General features: G+C 48.3%; 1 protein-coding gene across 14 annotated transcripts in view; it reads left to right on the top strand.

The window, feature by feature from the left end:
- GRIK3 (glutamate ionotropic receptor kainate type subunit 3) overlaps positions 1–17,563 on the top strand; it is a 252,729-nt gene that overhangs the window by 18,234 nt on the left and 216,932 nt on the right. For 10 of the 14 annotated variants that reach the window (XM_049878785.1, XM_049878782.1, XM_049878779.1 and 7 more), the window contains one exon: positions 83–135. The exons of the other annotated variants lie outside the window; for them this stretch is intronic. In XM_049878785.1, the coding sequence (XP_049734742.1) occupies positions 83–135 (53 nt within the window). The remainder of the gene's footprint in view (positions 1–82; positions 136–17,563) is intronic. 14 annotated transcript variants of the gene reach the window in all.

The following is a 17,563-nucleotide window of genomic DNA, read 5'->3' as shown; positions in this document are numbered from 1 at the left end:
ATTTCATTGCCAGGGCACTGGGAGCCACTGAGAGGGCTTTATGAAAAAATGTCATCCTGGTGACTGTGTGACATGATTGCAGGAATCAAGAGTGGAAGCTGGGAGACCCATCAGTAAGCTATTTAAATAGCCCAGGTGAGAAAGGGCAGGGTCTGGGGAGATGGAGATACGTGGACAGATGGAAGGTTGTTTAAAGACCAGGTATCCTGATCCCAGTCTGGGTGTCTCCTCACTGCCCCACACCAGAGCAGTGGAAGCCAGGCTGTGATGTGTGTATGTATGAATGGCCCTCCCTGGAGCCATGTGCCTGTCATCTGAGTCCTTCATCTCTGTCACATCCGGCTGTCACTGAGCACAACTGGGCCTCCAGCCCCATTTCCCAGCTCCCTGGTTTGACCAGAAGCCCCTGTCTCATGATGCCCGAGGCGGCAGGCACTCCTGTCACAGTCTCCTCCAGTCTCCTCCTTCTGTCTGACTGTCCAGCCAGGCCTCCTGTGAACCCCAGCCCCCTCCGGCAAGGGCGCCGTCTGGTTTCAGCGTTTCCTTTAGAAGTCTTCAAGGGCCAGGAGCTTCTCTGTGGACTGAGCCATGCCCCCTTCTACTATGCAGGGTGGAGTTACCCTCCTTTTCCTTGGCAGCTGTGACTGAGGCAGGAGGAGGTAGACTTCAGCACGTTGGGCAGGTGTGGGTGTTGATACTGGAGGACTGCGTGGTGGTGGCAGCAGGGACAGGAGGGGCAGCTCTACACTCATCTGGCTGGGCTCTCTTATGTTTTAAATTTCCAGCCCCTGTAAGGGTTCCTGGTGGGATGCGAACAGTTTGCACTCTACTACTAACCTAAAGGCTGGCAGTTCACACCTCTCCAGTGCTGCTACAGAAGAAAGGGCTGGTAATCTGCTTCCATAACCAAAAAAAAAAACCAAACCCACTGCTGTCCAGTTGATTCCGACTCATAGCGACCCTATAGGACAGAGTGGAACTGTCCCATAGAGTTTCTAAGGAGCGCCTGGCGGATTTGAACTGCCGACCCTTTGGTTAGCAGCCGTAGCACTTAACCACTATGCCACCAGGGTTTCCATTGTTCCAGAAAGATTAAAAAACCAAAACCCACTGCTGAAGAGTGGATTCCGACTTACAGCGACCCTATAAGACAGAGTAGAACTGCCCCATCGGGTTTCCAAAACGGCAGATCTTTACAGAAGCAGACTGCCACATCTTACTCCCCAGGAGCGGCTGGTGGGTTTGAACCGCCGACCTTTTGGTTAGTAGCTGAGTACTTTAACCACTGCGCCACCAAGGATCCTCCGTAGAGATTACAGCCAAGAAAATCATATGGAGCAGTTCTGCTTTGTAAGACATGAGGTTGCCATAAGTTAGAATCAACTCAACCTCAAGTCAACGGGTTTGGTTTTTTTGATTTTTGGTAAAGTAGTGTTACTATATTAATAAAAATAACAATAGCAACTTATTGGGGGCTTGCTAAGTGCCAGATGCTCTGCTAAGCATCTTGTAGACACTCTGTCATTTAATACAGCAAATCTAAGAGGTGGGGACTTTATCCCCGTCTCATAGATGAGGAAACAGAGAGCCTGGGAAAATGCACACAGAGAATGCACGCCATAGATGTAAACTGTTATCATCATCAGCACAATTGCTATTGTTATTTTAAATAATGGGTGCAAAGGCCTGTCGCTGCATGGCACATAGTAGGTACACAGGAAATATTTGTTGAATCTGGTTGTATACATGGCAGAAAATCTGGTGTGTGGGTGGGGTCCAGAAACCAGCTGGGCTCCCTCGCTCCCCGAGGGTCTCTGGCCCCAGCTCCCCAAGCCCAGGCTTTTCTTCACCTGATGTCTGTCCAGTCCGTTTCTCATGCTCCTTGTCTGTCTCCCATTCGTCCAGCCAGGGCACTTGGATTCTCTGGGCTTCTGGGGAGCTGCAAAGAACACAGGGACAGCCCCTAGTAGGCCTCTCAAGGGGAGGCCAGAGTCAGCTCCTTCGGGGTTTCACACTGTGTTGGGCTTCTCCCACCCCTCAGCCCCAGGAGGCCCCTCCCACCCAGCCAGGATGCCACATAAACCACCAATGTACAGAGTCATTAGCAGCTCAAGGCAGGGCAGGCTGTTTCTGAGCTCCCTGCTTTTGCATGGTCTGCATTCCCCACCTGGACTGTCCTCCCCTTTTTGACTTCCTGCTAGATTTCTTCTTTCTCACACTTCATGTCCTACAGGAAGACTCACCTCCTGCATGAAGCCTTCTCTGATCACAACCTTCCCTGAGCTTCACGGGAACCCTGCTCTAGCCCTGTTATCAGAGCACTTCTCATCAGTGCCTAAGTATCTCCTCCCTCACTAGCCCCTTCACTGCTCCACGGGTCACAGAGTGGAAGCTTGTGGGCTTCTTGTGTTTGACTCAGACATTTTTGTGTATGTGTGTTTTTTTTTTTATTTATTAATTTTTTGTCTTAAAAGGAAAAAAAAAAAAAAACTTTGGATGGTTCACTCTCTTGAAAACCAAATCTCTTCACCTCGAATTCAAGGGATTCTCTTTCTGAACTTTATTATTTTTTGTTAATTTTTATTATTTTAAGTTTTTTGTATTTTAGGTGAAACTTTACAGCACAAATTGATTTTTAATTGAAAAATTTTATACTCAAATGGTTTTGTGACATTAGTTGCAGTCCCCACAATGTGTCAGCACTTTTCCCCTTTCCCTTCCACCCCGGGTTCTCAGCGACCATTCATCTAATTTTCCTGTACCTTCCTGCCTTTTTGTCTTTGCTTTTGGGCATGTGTTCCCCATCTGCTCTCGTATACATGATTGAACTATGAAGCATGTTCCTCACGTGTGTTATTGTTTGTTTTATAGGCCTGTCTAATCTATGGCTGAAAGGTGGACTTTGGAAGTGGCTTCGGTTCTGAATTAGCAGGGTTTTCTGGGGCCATAGTCTCGGGGGTTCCTCCAGTTACCGTCAGACCAGTAAGTCTGGTCTTTTTGTGAATTTGAATTTTGTTCTATGTTTTTCTCCCGCTCTGTCTGGGCCCCTCTGTTGTGATCCCTGGCAGAGAGCAGTCAGTGGTGGTAGCCAGGCATCATCTAGTTCTTCTGGCCTCAGGCTGGTGGAGGCTGTGGTTCATGTGGTCCATTAGTCCTTTGAACTAGTATTTTCCTTGTATCTTTGGTTTTCTTCATTCTCCTTTGTTCTGAATGTGCTGGGACCAACAGAAGTATCTTAGATGGCTGCTTGAAAGCTTTTAGGACCCCAGGTGCTACTCATCAAAGTAGGACATGGAACATTTTCTTTATGAACAATGTTATGCCAATTGACCTAGATGTCCCCCCAGACCATGGTCCCCAGTCCTCAACTCCAGTAACTCAGTCACTCAAGGTGTTTAGATGTATCTAGGAAGCTTCTATGTCTTTTCCTTGGTCAAGTTGTGCTGACTTGCCCTATGTTGTGTGTTGTCTTTCCCTTCACCAAAGTTAACACTTGTCCGCTATCTAGTGATTTCCCACCCTATCCTTTTTCTCCTTTAACCATCAAAGATTGTTTTTTTCTGTGCGTGAACCTTCTCAAGTTTTTATAATGGTGGTCTCATACAATATTTGTCCTTTTGTAATTGACTTATTTCACTCAGCATAATGCCCTCCAGATTCCTCTTTGTGGTGAGATGTTTCTCAGATTCATCATTGTTCTTTATTGTTTTGAAGTATTCTATTGTGTGTATGTACTATAATTTATTTATCCATTTATCTGTTGATGGGCACTTAGATTGTTTCCATCTTTTTGCTGTAGTGAATAATGCTGCAATAAACATGGGTGTGCATGTGTCTATTCGTGTGACAGCTGTTATTTCTCTGGGATATATTCTTAGGAGTGGGATTGGGGGATAGTATGGTATTTCTATTTCTAGCTTTTTAATGAGGTGCTATATCGTCTTCTGTAGTGGTTGTACCATTTTGCATTCCCACCAGGAGTATGTAAGAGCTCTGATTTCCTTACAGCTTCTCCAACATTTCTTATTTTCTGTTTTTTTGATTAGTGCCAGTAATGTTGGGGTGAGATAATGGTATCTTATTGTACCTTATCAATTTTAAGTTGAATTAGCTTTTTAAGTTGAGTTAGCCAATATTCAGAAATTTTATATAAAATATTGGATTTCCAGGAAATCCTTGGAAAACTGTCACCACTGTACCCATATTCTCACCTGCCCCAGACCCCACCCCGCCTTATAGTGCATCCCTGACGCCCCGGATCATTTATTGTCATTCTTGTTCTGTTTCTTTCTTTCAGTAGAGGTAAGAGGGAAAAGTAATATATTTTGTTTACCTGTGTTTTTATCGTTGGGGAAAACAAAAGACAGACTCAGGGAGGGAGGCGTTTATTTCAGTTTTTTTTCCTCACCAGTCCCGCTTCACTTTATATGTCCTATTGACTCCTGCAGGCACTGGGTCACTGACCCCTGCATGGACAGTAAACTTCTCAAAGCCAGACACCTTGTCTCATGCCTATTGATCACGGTAATAGCAGCTATTGTTCATTGAGCCCTTTTTCCATCTCAGTTCATCCTCACAACAACCCTAAGGTGTGTAATTATTCTCACCTCTTAGATGAGGAATCTGAGGCTTAGCGAGATGAAGGTGCCCAGCTTGGAAGGGGTGGATGCAACCAAGATTTGAACCCTGGTCTGCCCGACTCCAAAGCCATTTCCGTGTATCCCCAGGAGTGGGGCCCAGAGTAGGCATTTAATACGTGTCTGACAAATCACATTGAATTCCAGAGTTACACATGAGATGGAGCCGGGTGGAAACCCTCCGCCACCAGGTGGACAATGGGGCATTTAGGAGGTTCCTAGTTCTTCTTTCTTTTAGTGCCGGCTGGCTCTGGCTGGTGCTGCATCTCTCTAGGGCAGCATTACCCAGAGTTAAGCTAACACGTGCTGGGCAGAAAATCCGCTGTCAGCCCCTTTGCATTACCATGTCTTTGAGGTGCGAGGGCATGGGGCGGCCATCAGAACCCAGCAGGAGCACTTTAACAACCTCTGTCCTTGCTCTCTCCCTGCAGTCCCCACAGTGACCAGGGGCCCTTCACTCTGACAGAGCCCCAGCAACTAATGGGGCCTGGATAATAGGCCACACAGACTCCCGCCCTCTTCCAGCCACCTCCTGGCTCAGGGGGTACTACAGTAGGAGGCTTTGCAATGCAGCCACCTTCTCCTTGGGTGGGGTTGGGAGAGAACGGGGAGGAGAAGGGAGAGACTTCCCCCTTTCCCCCTGGTGGCGAGGGGCCTGGGAACACCTACAGTGAGAGTGTGGGCTGTCTGGTACAAAGAGTCCCCTGTGTGTGTTGTCAGCAGGTGGCTGCAGAGGAAGACTTAGCAATGAGTGAAGCTCTGGCTCTCCAGCTTGAAATTAAAAAACTAACAAACGAAATCCCCCCCAAAACCCAAAGTCATCACTGTTGAGTCAGTTCTGACTCATAGGAGTCCTGTAGGACAGTAGAATTGCCCCATTGGGTTTCCAAGGCTGTAATCCTATAGGGTCACTATGAGTTGGAATTGACTCGACGGTTTGGTTTTTGGTTTTTAATCTTTATGGAAGCAGGCTGTCGCATTTTTCTCCCACGGAGCGGCTGGTGGGTTCAAATCATGACCTTCGATTAGCAGCTGAGCACTTATCCACTGTGCCACTAGGGCTTATTCTAGCCTGGAATAGTGTCTGTAAATCCCACCTTGCCTAAATCCTGAGCCTTCGTTATCCTTTAGGCCCCTTGGAGCCAGGTGGCAACGGGAAGCTTCACATTAATCTGGGAGATGATTTCTTTGCAGAACCTCCTGCTCTCTGTGCAGGTGGATTAGGTTCTGGACCAAATGGGGGCTCTTGCTTCTTGGGATTTGAGCTGGCTTTTTTTTTTTTTTTTTTTGCCTTCTTGCCTGCTGGGAGGTACTTTGGGTACAGAATTATCCCGCAAATCCAAACTCAGGGATTGTAAGACACAGAAACGCTCCCTGTCTGAGTTTCTAGACATGTGGCCTTTCTGGGCAGAGAGGACCCTTGGCTGACGGTGTTGGGTGTCACAGCAGGGAGGAGGAACAGGAGTCCCCCTCACATCACCTGTGAGGGTGCAGAGGCCTCCTGTGCGCAGAATTAAGGGCCTATTTCCAAGGTTCCTGTCTTTATGGAACCTTGTCTACTCTATTTAAGGTGACAAGCAATAAATAAGTAAATACATAGTTACAAATTATAGTAAATGAAAACAGCCGGGAGGTACACTTTGGTTTGGGAATAGGGGAACGTCTTTGAGGAGGTGGCATTTAGGCTGAGGCCTGAAGAATGGGAGGAACCAGCCATGTGAAAAATGCAGGGAACAGCATTCTAGGCAGAGGAAACAGCATGTGTGAGGGCCTTGAGGTGGGAAAGAGCTTAGCCTGGTCCAAGAACAGAAAGAAAGCCCATATGGCTGGAGCTTGGTGAGCAAGCGGGTGGCAAGTGGCATACACAAGCCTGGGGAGGTGGTTTCCAAAGCCCCTCTCTGGCTTCCTCTGGGGCTCTCCTGAGCTGGCTCCAGTTGTGGTCTGGGGCACAGGCTGGTCTCACACCGCAGACTTTTGGTTACTGTGGCCCTTTGAGGATTCAAGGTTCAGCCTCGTTCTCCCTTCTTGCATCTTTTCACGGAGCTGCTGTTAGTAGTCATGACCCTCCCAGCAAGGGCCTCACCAGAGCCTGTCCCAGTCATGTGCCTGGTGCAGCAGTGCAGGAGCCAGCACTCCACCACCGAGGGCCAGAGCTCTTAACAGAGACTCCGGGGAGATTGTGCCTCCCAACCAACCCCCAGCATCCAAGTGAGTCCAGCCGTGGAGCTCCAAAGATGTCTAGTCATTCCTGCGGCAGGTAGGGAGTTAACTGGCGAAGGTTCTGATGGGCTTTGTCCATGAATTGTGCACCAAAGTTTATACCTACACTAGGCCCACACATCTGGAGGAGAGTATACACACTCACCCATGCCCCCAGATGTTTGTAGTACAAGATACCAGGCCACCTGGTTCAATCCACTGATGAATTATTGAGCACGTATAGGTGTGTGGGTCCAGGCTAGGTGCTTTGGAGGACTCTAAGAAGATAAACCACTGTTCGTAGTAGTGGAATTTTCTTCCTTTTGCCAAGTACGTTCACATTGGGGTCTTGTTTGATCCTTCCAACAGTAAGTGCGGTAGGCTGGGGATAGCTGCTGACCCCCAGTTTGCACATGAGAAAACTGAATTTCAGGAAGGTCAAGTCCCTTGTTCAAAGCTCACCTAGTAAGTAAACCTGAAACCAGTCCAGTTGCCATCGGGTTGATTCCGACTCATGGTGACCTTATGTCTATCAGAGCAGAACTGTGTTTTATAGGGTTTTCAATGGCTGTGACCTTTCAGAAGCAGATCGCCAGGTTTTCCTTCGAGGCACCTCTGGATGGATTTGAATCGCCAGCCTTTTGGTTAGTAACCAAATGCGCAACTGTTTGCACCACTCAGGGACTCCTGCCATAAACACATTAGATGGGAAATGGCCAATGCCCAAGCCTGCGGGGTTTATGCAGGTGGCGACTCGACGGCACTGGTTGGGACCCTATACTTGGAAACACTGGTGGTGTAGTGGTTAAGAGCTATGGCTGCTAACCAAAAGATCGGCAGTTCGAACCCACCAGGCGCTCCTTGGAAACTCTATGCGGCAGTTCTACTTTGTCCTAGAGGGCTGCTATGAGTCTAAATCAACTTGATAGCAGTGAGTAGGTAGGTACCTTACACTTTAACCAGCTTCAAAATTTATATGGTTTCCTCTATTAAATATTTTGTCAGGAAAGTCATGAATTCAGATCTGGCTGTGAATCATTACTTTACCCCTTACTTGCTTGGTGACCTTGGGAATGTAATATCAGCTGGTATTTATCATCTGAAAACATGGAGAAGAGAAAGGTGATAAGCGTCAAAGCACTTACTTAGCTCGGGACCTGGTAAAATGTAGATCCTTAGTAAATGTATGCCCTCTTCCCTTCCAGGTCTTCCGACTCTGGGCCAGGGCACTTCCTAATATATCGCCCTCTTCCCGGCCTTGTGGTGGTTCAGGTTCATTGCCATGACCTTGTAATGTCTTGATGTTTGCTGCCAGGTAGATGGAACACCTGGAAGATTGGCCAAGCTTTTTTTTTTTTTTTCCTGTCCAAATGTTTTGCTGTCATGAAGATAAAGACACAGAGATGTAACTGCCAGGGCCCGGTTCCCAGAAGGCCATAAAACATGGCAGTCCTGTCTGGCCCTGCTTGCCACAATCCAGCAAAGTGCTGCTTACATCCAACACATGGTTATTTTTTACAAAATCGCTGAACTAGCCATGTTAGCTGTATTGATCAATAAATTACTTTGATGAAAACTCAGTAGGCAATGGCCTCCTGGCACTCATTCCCATATAAAGGAAGGGCTTTTACACTTTTTCCATCTCAAAAACCTTGGTGTTATTTCCTGTCCCATTTTTCTCCTTTCCCACTCCCCAGGGGCTGGGACAGGCCTCGAGATGTCTGGGATTATAGGCCATGGGCAGTTCTTCTGGCCCAGGGCCTGAGGACTCCATGGGGGGAGAATTGTTCCGTCTGCTCAGGCTTCTAAGAACAGTTTTGCGTTCCAGGGCACACTGGACCCGCTGCTGCCACCGCTGGTGGGTGTCCCCCATAGGGTTCACGAGACCCATCATTAGCAGTCTTGCTGGGGGGACGGGTCGGTCAGTTACAGCACCAACCTGGAAGAACCAGGAGCCAGAACAGGCCCAGGGTCTTTCTTCAGTTCCATTCATTCATTTGCATTACATTTTTTGAACACCCACTCACGTGCAGTCACTACTCACCTGTCAGTGGAGGCTTACGTGTTGCTATGATGCTGAACAGGTTTCAGTGGGGCTTCCAGACTAAGAAAGACTAGGGAGAAAGGCCTGGCGACCTACTTCTGAAAATCGACCAATGAAAACCCTGTGGATCACAACGGTCCATTGTATATGGGGTTGCCATGAGTTAGGGACCAACTCTGTGGCAGCTAACAACAACTCTGCTGGGGGCATTACAGGTATAATCTTACTGAATCCTTCCCAAGAGGCAGGTGTCTGATGCTTAGTTTCACCCCCTTACATATAATGATAGCCTTTACTGCATATGCTCATACAGGGCAGGTACTGTGCTAAGTGTTACGTGCATCAGATGAGGCAGCAAAGCCTGTGGTTCCAAGCCCGGCTGCTGGACTTCAAATCTTGGCTCCTGAACTTGGGCAAGGTCTTTACCTCCCTGTGCTTCAGTTTTTCCACCTGTGAAATGGGAATAAAAAGAAAGTTCCTACCTTACAGCGTTAGGGATTAGATTAAGTGAGTCGCTGTGAGTAAATGCTTAGAATAGTACCTGGCACATGACAAGCACCATGTAAGTGTTGGCTGCTTTTAGCTGGTGAGGATTAAATGAGGTAATATGTGTAAAGCGCTTAGAGCACTGCCTGATAAGTAGAACTCAGAGCATATAAGCTAATATCTTCATCATCTCATTTAATCGTCACAACAAAGCTGTGAGGCAGGAACTATTGCTCTCCCTCCTCATTTTACAGATGAGAAAACTGAGGCTTCATGAGGTCATGCCGATGGCCCAGAATCTCAGGCAGAGATTTCAACATGGCTGGTCTGACTCTAGCCTCCAGGATTTCTGTGGTGCTGGACTGCCTGGTGAAATCACAGTGCTTTGGAGTTGGAAAGCACCTGGAAAATACCTGAATTAGCAGAATAGATGTGGTACACATGGGAAAACTGACACCCAGAAAGCCGAAATGACCATATGAGAACTCACGGCCAGTTAGTCAGGTGGATGAGTCCTGGTCTGTGTGCTTCCTAGACACATACAGCACGTCCTGGGACAGTGTTATGCTGGCAGTCCACAGTTATGTCTGGGGTCCTGTGTTATTATCAGCAGTGCCCCTTCAATCCAGGAGTATCTTTACCCTAATTGTAGTGCAGCTGTTAAATAAGGAGGCTTTGGAGTCAGACTTGCTGGGTTTGGATCCGGATCCACCACTTCCTGACTGTCGTGCTTTCTGTGCCTCAGTTTCCCCAGGGCTGTATCTTAGTCACCTAGTGCTGCTATAACACAGATACCACAAGTGGATGGCTTTAACAAAGAGAAATTTATTTTCTCACAGTCTAGTAGGCTAGAAGTCCAAATTCAGGGTGTCTGCTCCATGGGAAGACTTTCTCTCTCTGTTGGCTGTGGAGGAAGGCCCTTTTCATCAATCTTCCCCTGGACTAGGAGCTTCTCCATGCAGGAATACCGGGAACCCGCTTTGCTCCCAGGGCTGTTTTCTTGGTGGTATGAGTCCTCACTCTCTGCTAGCTTCCCTTTCCTTTTATCTCTTGTAAGATAAAAGGTGGTACAGGCCATGCCCCAGGGAAACTCCCTTTACATTGGATCAGAGCTGTTACCTGAGCAAGGGTGTTACATCCCACCTCAATCCTCTTTAATCACAGACAGATTAGGATTTATAACACATAGGAAAATCACAAAATGGAGGACAAGCACACAATACTGGGAATCATGGCCTAACCAAGTTGACACATATTTTGGGGGGACGCAATTCAGTCCGTGGCAGGCTGTAAAAAGGATCAAGTGGGGTAAGATGGCTGGTGCATAGAATGTATCCAGTGGATGTGGTGGTTGTTCATTGGCTCCAATCATTGGTGTGTTTGAGTCCATTGTTGGTCTCTCATTTTAAGTCGTGCCACCTCAGCAAATGAAGGTTTCGAAGGCTTAACTCCGTCTGCATCATGAAGATCGACTCAACTTTGAGGAGGCAGCTCTTCCTCAGTCGTATTTTGACTGCCTTCCAACCTGAGGGGCTCATCTTCCAGCATCATATCAGGCAGCATTCTGTTGTGATCCATTGACTTGTTTTTGAAAATAGATGGTCAGGCCTTTCTTCCTAGTCTGTCTTAGTCTGGAAGCTCCCCTGAAACCTGTCCACCATGGGTGACCCTGCTGGTACTTGAAATACCAGTGGCATAGCTTCCAGCATCACAGTGACATGCAGCCACCACAGTACAACAAACTGACAGATGGGTGGTGGGGACACATGCTACTTCTTATTTATCCTTATTAAAAAAAAAAAATTAAAATTAAAAGGGTACACATCCATTTGTACAGCTCTAAGCGTATTTACAGCTTGTTCTGTCCCTCAAACCACTCTGCGAGGTTGAAAGGGTAGAATTTATTTTTGCTAATTCGTAGCTGATCAAAGAGAAGTCGCAGAGCTGGTGGTGAGAGAGGTCAGACTCACACTCACTCTGAGGGTCTGCAGACAAGCTTTTCCCCTGCACTACAGCTGTCCCCCTTCCAAAGCCCTGTGCCTCATGGGAAATCAAACCACCCCGAAAGATGCGGATAAATACAGCAGAGCAGGCTTCTCAGGAGACTCAGCTTCCCCACAAGTCTTCTGGGTGTGCTCTCTCCCCACAGGCACGTGGCTTCCCTGTTGGTGGAGAAGGTGCCTCCCTGCTAGCAGGTAGCAGCGGGGGACCTTCTCTTCTCTCATTAGTGGGGCACTAGCCACTCCCTTCCTGCTCTGCCCGAGAGACCCTCCCCCAACAGCATCCTTGGGATTGTGGCTGCAGGCCAGGGGACTTTTTCCAATTACCAAGATTGCCCAAGTTCCAGCTTCAGCCAGGCCTGGCCCAGCCCCATTTGCATACCATTAGCTATGATGCGATGTATTATGGATTCGTATTTAATTTGAGTACTTTTTGGAGGCAACACTAACCTAATTAAAATCTTCTCCAAGAATCTGACGTTTCCCCAAACTCTAGTAACATGGGCTCCACAGGAATGGACCACACATACACTTACACACTTAAACACACACACACACACACACTTAAACACACACACACACACTTAAACACACACACACACTTAAACACACACACACACTTAAACACACACACACACACACACACACACACACACACACACCCTCTCCAGCCATAGACACATACTGCCATTTCAGCCTTAGCACTGGATTCTTTTTTAAATGAAAAAAAAAAAACTGTGTTTTCCAAGGTGATTTGTATTCAGACTGAGGGTTGTGAGGGGTTGTGCCTGGAGAGGCTGCTAGATCTCCAGGCTCGCGGAGAACCTGGGGCTGGAAGTGAAGAGACCCAGGCTCTGGACAGCCTCGCCCCTGCATTGCTCTGTTAGTCACCAAGCTACCCCAGGTCTCAGCTTCTCCTCCTGCTTGAGACCATCTGAAGATAAAAGTCCCAAGTCCAACATCATGCCTGTCTCCACTTAGACAATCTGAAATGAAGTATGGGAGGCCCTGAGCTAGGTAATACTTGAGATTTTTTTTTTCCCTTAAGCAAATGAAAATAAAATAGCTAACATTTCTTAAGTGTTCATGCATTAAGCATTTTACAAGTTAATTCTCATGAAAACAATTTGAGGTTGATATAATGGCTAATGTTTTTGGCTGCTAACTGAAAGTTTGGTGATTCACGTTAACCCAGATGTGCCTCAGAAGAAAGGCCTGGCAATCTACACCCAAAAACTCAGCCTCTGAAAACCCTATGGAGCACAGTTCTACTGTGATACACATGGGACCTCTGTGCGTCAGAACCATCTCCATGGCAGCTGGTACTGCTATTATTATTATACCCCCATTTTACAGATGGGAAAATTGAGGCTCAGAGGGTTAAGTAGCTTGCCCAAGGTTGCACAGTGAGCAAATAGTGGAGACTAGATTTGGACCCAGACAATCTGACTCTGGAGTCTGTGGTCTTTTTCTTTTCTTCAGCATTTTATTGTGTCTTAGGTGAAAATTTACACAGCAAATAGGTTCCCATTCAACAATTCGTACACAAATCATTCTGTGACATTGGTTATAATCACTGTCATGTGTCAGTACTCTCAGCATTTCCACCCCACCTGCCAGTCCTTGCCTTTTGTATAAATGTATAGTTGATTGTTTAAAGGAGCACATTCCTCGCAGGTGTTATTGTTTATTTTATAGGCCAATCTATTATCTGGCTGAAAGGTGACCTCTGGGAGTGACTTCAGCTCCAGGTTAAAAGGATATCTTAGAGCGATAGTCTCAGGGGTTCCTCTAGTCTCTCTCAGTCCAGTAAGCCTGGTCTTTTTATGAATGAGTTTTGTTCTACATTTTTCTCCCATTCTGACTAGGACCTTCTATTGTGTCCCTGGTGAGAACGAAGGGTCGGTAGTGGTAGCTGGGCACCATCTAGTTCTTCAGGTCTCAGGCTAGAAGAGGCTGTGGCTCATGTGGGAGGAGCTCGTGGCCTTAACTGCACCAAGCTGCCTCTTCCTTTTTACCAAGGAAAGTAGCAGGGAGATGGGTTGGTGTTATTACATTGTTCCAAGAATCCTGTGGATAATGACTCCATTCTTGCCTGACTCAGGGGCAAGGTATAGGCCACCATTCATCTCCCTGACATTTCTCAGAAATCAGCACGTCCGAGTTTTCTGACCACGCCATATATGAGGCAGTGGAGCTTGGACCAAACCAGGCAAGCTGGTGGTGGTGATGATGGGAAACAGTGAGAGGGCAGAGAACCCCAGGGAGTCAGGACGCTAGGGTCGGGCCCAGCTCCATCACAGGTTCTCACCATGACCTGCCCATCTTCCTGTATCTCTGTTTCCTCATGCAGAATGGCCAGAAAGATCAGCAAGGTGGGTCGTGTTGGATAGACCAGTGTCAGGGAAGGAATATATGATTAGTTTGTTTTCTCCAATAATTTAATTTATGAAAAACTTTAAACATACGGAAAAGTTGAATGACTTTTACCGTGGACACCCATATATACACTTAGTGTTGATTTAGTCATCATCTGCCTTTGCAACAGCACTGCCCTGGGTGATTTCCTTACACAGTCACTTCAGGCCTTCCCATAAACCTAATGGAATACTCCCATTTTACAGATGAGGACACTGAGGCTTAAAGAGATGAAAAAACTTGTCCAAGGGCACCCAGCTTGGAAAGGGATTGTACCCAGAGCACTCCATCCCCCAACCCTCCATTTTTTTCCATCATTGGTCCTCCAGAAACCTCCTTTACATGCAGGAGAGGCCCCTGCCCGGCCAGGCCCCGCTGGATGCCAGGAGGGATGTGTGTAGTGGTCAAAGCATAGAATAAGGAAGTAAGATGCAGGGTGTTTTTCTCTCTCTGGTGAGCCTGAGCTGGGCACATTAACCTTTACAGCAGTGGCTCCTGCTTCTGGGGCTCCTGACCCATGCAGGACCTGTAGCTCTGAAGAGCAGTTGACTCTCTGCTCTGGTTCACTTCCCGCTTCCCGCTGCTCCCTGCTTGGTGTGCTTCACAGCGAGGGCTGGCCCAGGGTTGTGTGCCATCACTGTCTTCCCCAAAGGCCTTCCATAGCTCCCTGCTGTGTTTGGTCCCCTATCTGGGTGACCTTGGACAAGCACCTTACCTCTTTCTCAGGACCACCGTCCTTCAGCTGTGAAAAGAAGCAATTGTTGAACCAACCGCGACCTGGTTGATAGTGTTGAGAAAATGTCTTGAAAGTGCTAGGCCCAGCGCGGGCATGGTGCTTAGTAGGCACTTAGTGCTGGAACCATTATCGTAGCCTCCATCTGGAGCTTCGCAGCAAGGTTTGTACCCTGTCCCCAGCCATGCCTGATGACTCCCAAATGCCACAGCCTGCTCGGCCCTACTTGCCTTTGTTCATTAGGGCCACTCCACCTGGAATGCCCTTCCCAACCTCCATCAAGGCCCAGGCCAGATCCCACCTCCTCCAGGAGAGATTCCAAGGTCCCCCCAGAGGCACAACTCTCTCCCTCCTCTGCCTCTCTGGGTACCGGAGCACAGTGGTTCGATGGAGAGTCTGATGCTAGGTTGTCTGGTTTGACCCCCAGCTTTGTCACGTACTGGCCATATGACCTTGGACAGGTTACCTATCCTGTCCATGCCTCACTTTTCTCATCTGCAAAATGGGTGTGATGATGGTACCTCTCTCCTTGTAAGGTCTTAATCAGCTATGACACAGAAAAACACTAGCACAGTACCTGCTCGTAGCATCCTACGCCTAACTGCTACTCCTGTTTTGTCTAGACTACAGTCTTTGCCAACTCCTCCCGGATTGCCTTCCCTTTTCTTCTCTAGAAATGGCCTCAGAAGGCAGGGATATGGGCCTGTCCGCCTTGGCTACACCCCTCCACCTGCATTTCAAAGCTGTGCACACAGTGGGGCTTTCATGCTTATTTGCTGAATAGAGCTGAGTCTCTGACTTCAGCCTCTGTGTGTGGGACTCAGTGAGGAGGAGGCGCTGCAGGTGGACAGGAAGCTCCAAAGGATTTGCTCAGGGCCTTACCACACGATCTGGCCCCCATCTACCTTTTTCTCCTCGTAAGCAGCCGACCCAGGGTGGGTGGGGACAGGCATACCCTTGAGCAGAGGCAGGGTTAGGCATGCAGGACTACCACTATCGGTGGGTTCAGGACCATGAAACAGCTTCCTGCTTACCAGAAGCAGCTCTGATGGCGGGCCAACCTGAGTTCAAGTCCTGGCTGCAGCACTGGTGTGCTCCTGGCCTTCGGAAATTCCTTAACCCCTCCCAGATCTCATTTTCCTCACCTTTGAAGTAGAGACAGTGATTGGACCCACCCCCTAAGGAGCTCAATGAGGCAAAGCGAAACCCCTCCAGGCATTCATTCCATTGCCTCTCTTGATTGCCTGCCCCTCCCTCACCCTGAAGCCCTGCTGGTGACTGTGAACAGAGCTCCTTTGTCTGCCCCACGTGCCTGGTTTGCATGGAGACTGCCCTTTGTCCCAAGGGATTTACATTTTTAACAAATATGTTCACCTGAGTCCCACAGGGCATTGACCAGGAAGGTCTTCGGCTCCAACCTCCCATTAGCTGCTTCCTCTTCTCATGCTGAGGCCTTTGCAGAAAATCCTTTTAATGTTTTCTCTGTGTTTAAAGAAAGCTCCAAGGGCCCATCAGACTCAGCCTGGCTAGTATGATTTTTGAAACAAAGTGCAGTCCCGGGTGGAACCTGCCAACCTCTGCTCTTAAGTCAGGGAGCATTGCTACACGTGGCTGACAGGCTATATTTAGGCCTTGCCAGGCTGTTGAATGTCTCCCTCATTGCATTATTAAGGTCACTGTGAGTGCGGGGTGGTGAAGGCAGGTGGGACGGGGGTGGGGAGAGGCCCCTACCTCGGTGAACGCAGCTACGGTTGGCTTTCCAAGGTTGGAGATTCATGAAGGGCTCTGACAGTTGTGTGTTTGGAGGCAGGAGAGAGGGCCACAGACAGCCTTCCACAGGAGGAGGAGCCCCCAGGTCCGCACCTCACTCCCCACTGACTCAAATCCACCCCCATCTCTCCATTGCTACAGCTACATCCTTAAAAGTGATTTTCATCACTTTTCTTGCCAGTGATTCTGACAGTCTCCCATAAGTCTCTGCTTGTCATCCTACCCTCACTCTGAAACCTTCAAGGGTTCCCCAGTGCCAATAAGATAAAGCCCAACCTCCTCAGCCCAGCATTCAAGACCTCCCATGATCTGGGCTCCATCTACTTTTTTATCCTCATTAAAAAAAAAAAATTTTTTTTTCCTCATTAGCAGCCATAAACCCTCTTGAACGGGTTTTTCTCTGCTTTATTTACCGCAACATGAAGAGTGCATAGAACATCGCAGGTGCTCAATAAGCATTTACTGAATGGATGAATGAATGAATGAACAAATGAGTGAAAAGTTGCATTGTTACGTCTGTGCTCTGACAGCCATTTCCTACTGGGCAAGCTCTCCTACCCTCTTCTGCTCTTTAAGGCAAGGTCAGAGATGGCCCATCCCCTGGTGATCCCTCTGCTAACTTTGACACAACCTGTGAATGTTATTTACCCAGTGCCTGCCTTTGTTGTCTGCCTTCCTAGGTACCACATCAGTCTTATACTTTCGTACCTGGCTGCAATCCCTTGAGATCAAGAGTGGGTGAGGGTGCCTCAGCCCCCTGGGCATTTCCACACTGTCCAGAGCTGTCTTCATAGCTTTCAGTGGGCGTGGGTGGGAGAGCTTGGTCTTAGGCAGCTCTGGTGGAGGAGGCAGGTGGGGGTTGGAACCTGGTCCTTTCAGGGCAGGTCATGGTGTCTAGATTTGCCAGCATCAAGTGGAGACCCAGGCAAGCAGGGCCACCAGGCAGGCACAGTGTAGGGCAGTGGAGTGGCCAGAAAGTGGCAGGGTTCAGAGGGGAAGTCCCAGAAACAGCAAGATTCAGAGGTCCAAGGTGGCAGGTGAAATTGGGCTCAAACTGGGGGATTCTGTCATCAGTTGGAGAAACTGTCCTTAGAGGGAAGAGGCTATTAGGCAGGTGCCCAGAACAGGGGCTGAAGCCCAGGAAATAAGGCAGGAGCGCTGTACCACTTCTAGGGACCTGGGTAGTGGGCCCTGTCTGAGCTCTACTGGGCTGGGCTGGTTAAATCCCCCCTCCTTCCACCAGGGCAGGTCCCAGAGATAAGGAGGGCCTCAATCT

The sequence above is a fragment of the Elephas maximus genome, chromosome 3, assembly GCF_024166365.1.
Source record: "Elephas maximus indicus isolate mEleMax1 chromosome 3, mEleMax1 primary haplotype, whole genome shotgun sequence".
Taxonomy (NCBI): Eukaryota; Metazoa; Chordata; class Mammalia; order Proboscidea; family Elephantidae; genus Elephas; species Elephas maximus.
The sequence above is the reverse complement of the archived record's forward strand: the minus strand, read 5'-3'. Positions and strand labels throughout refer to the sequence as shown.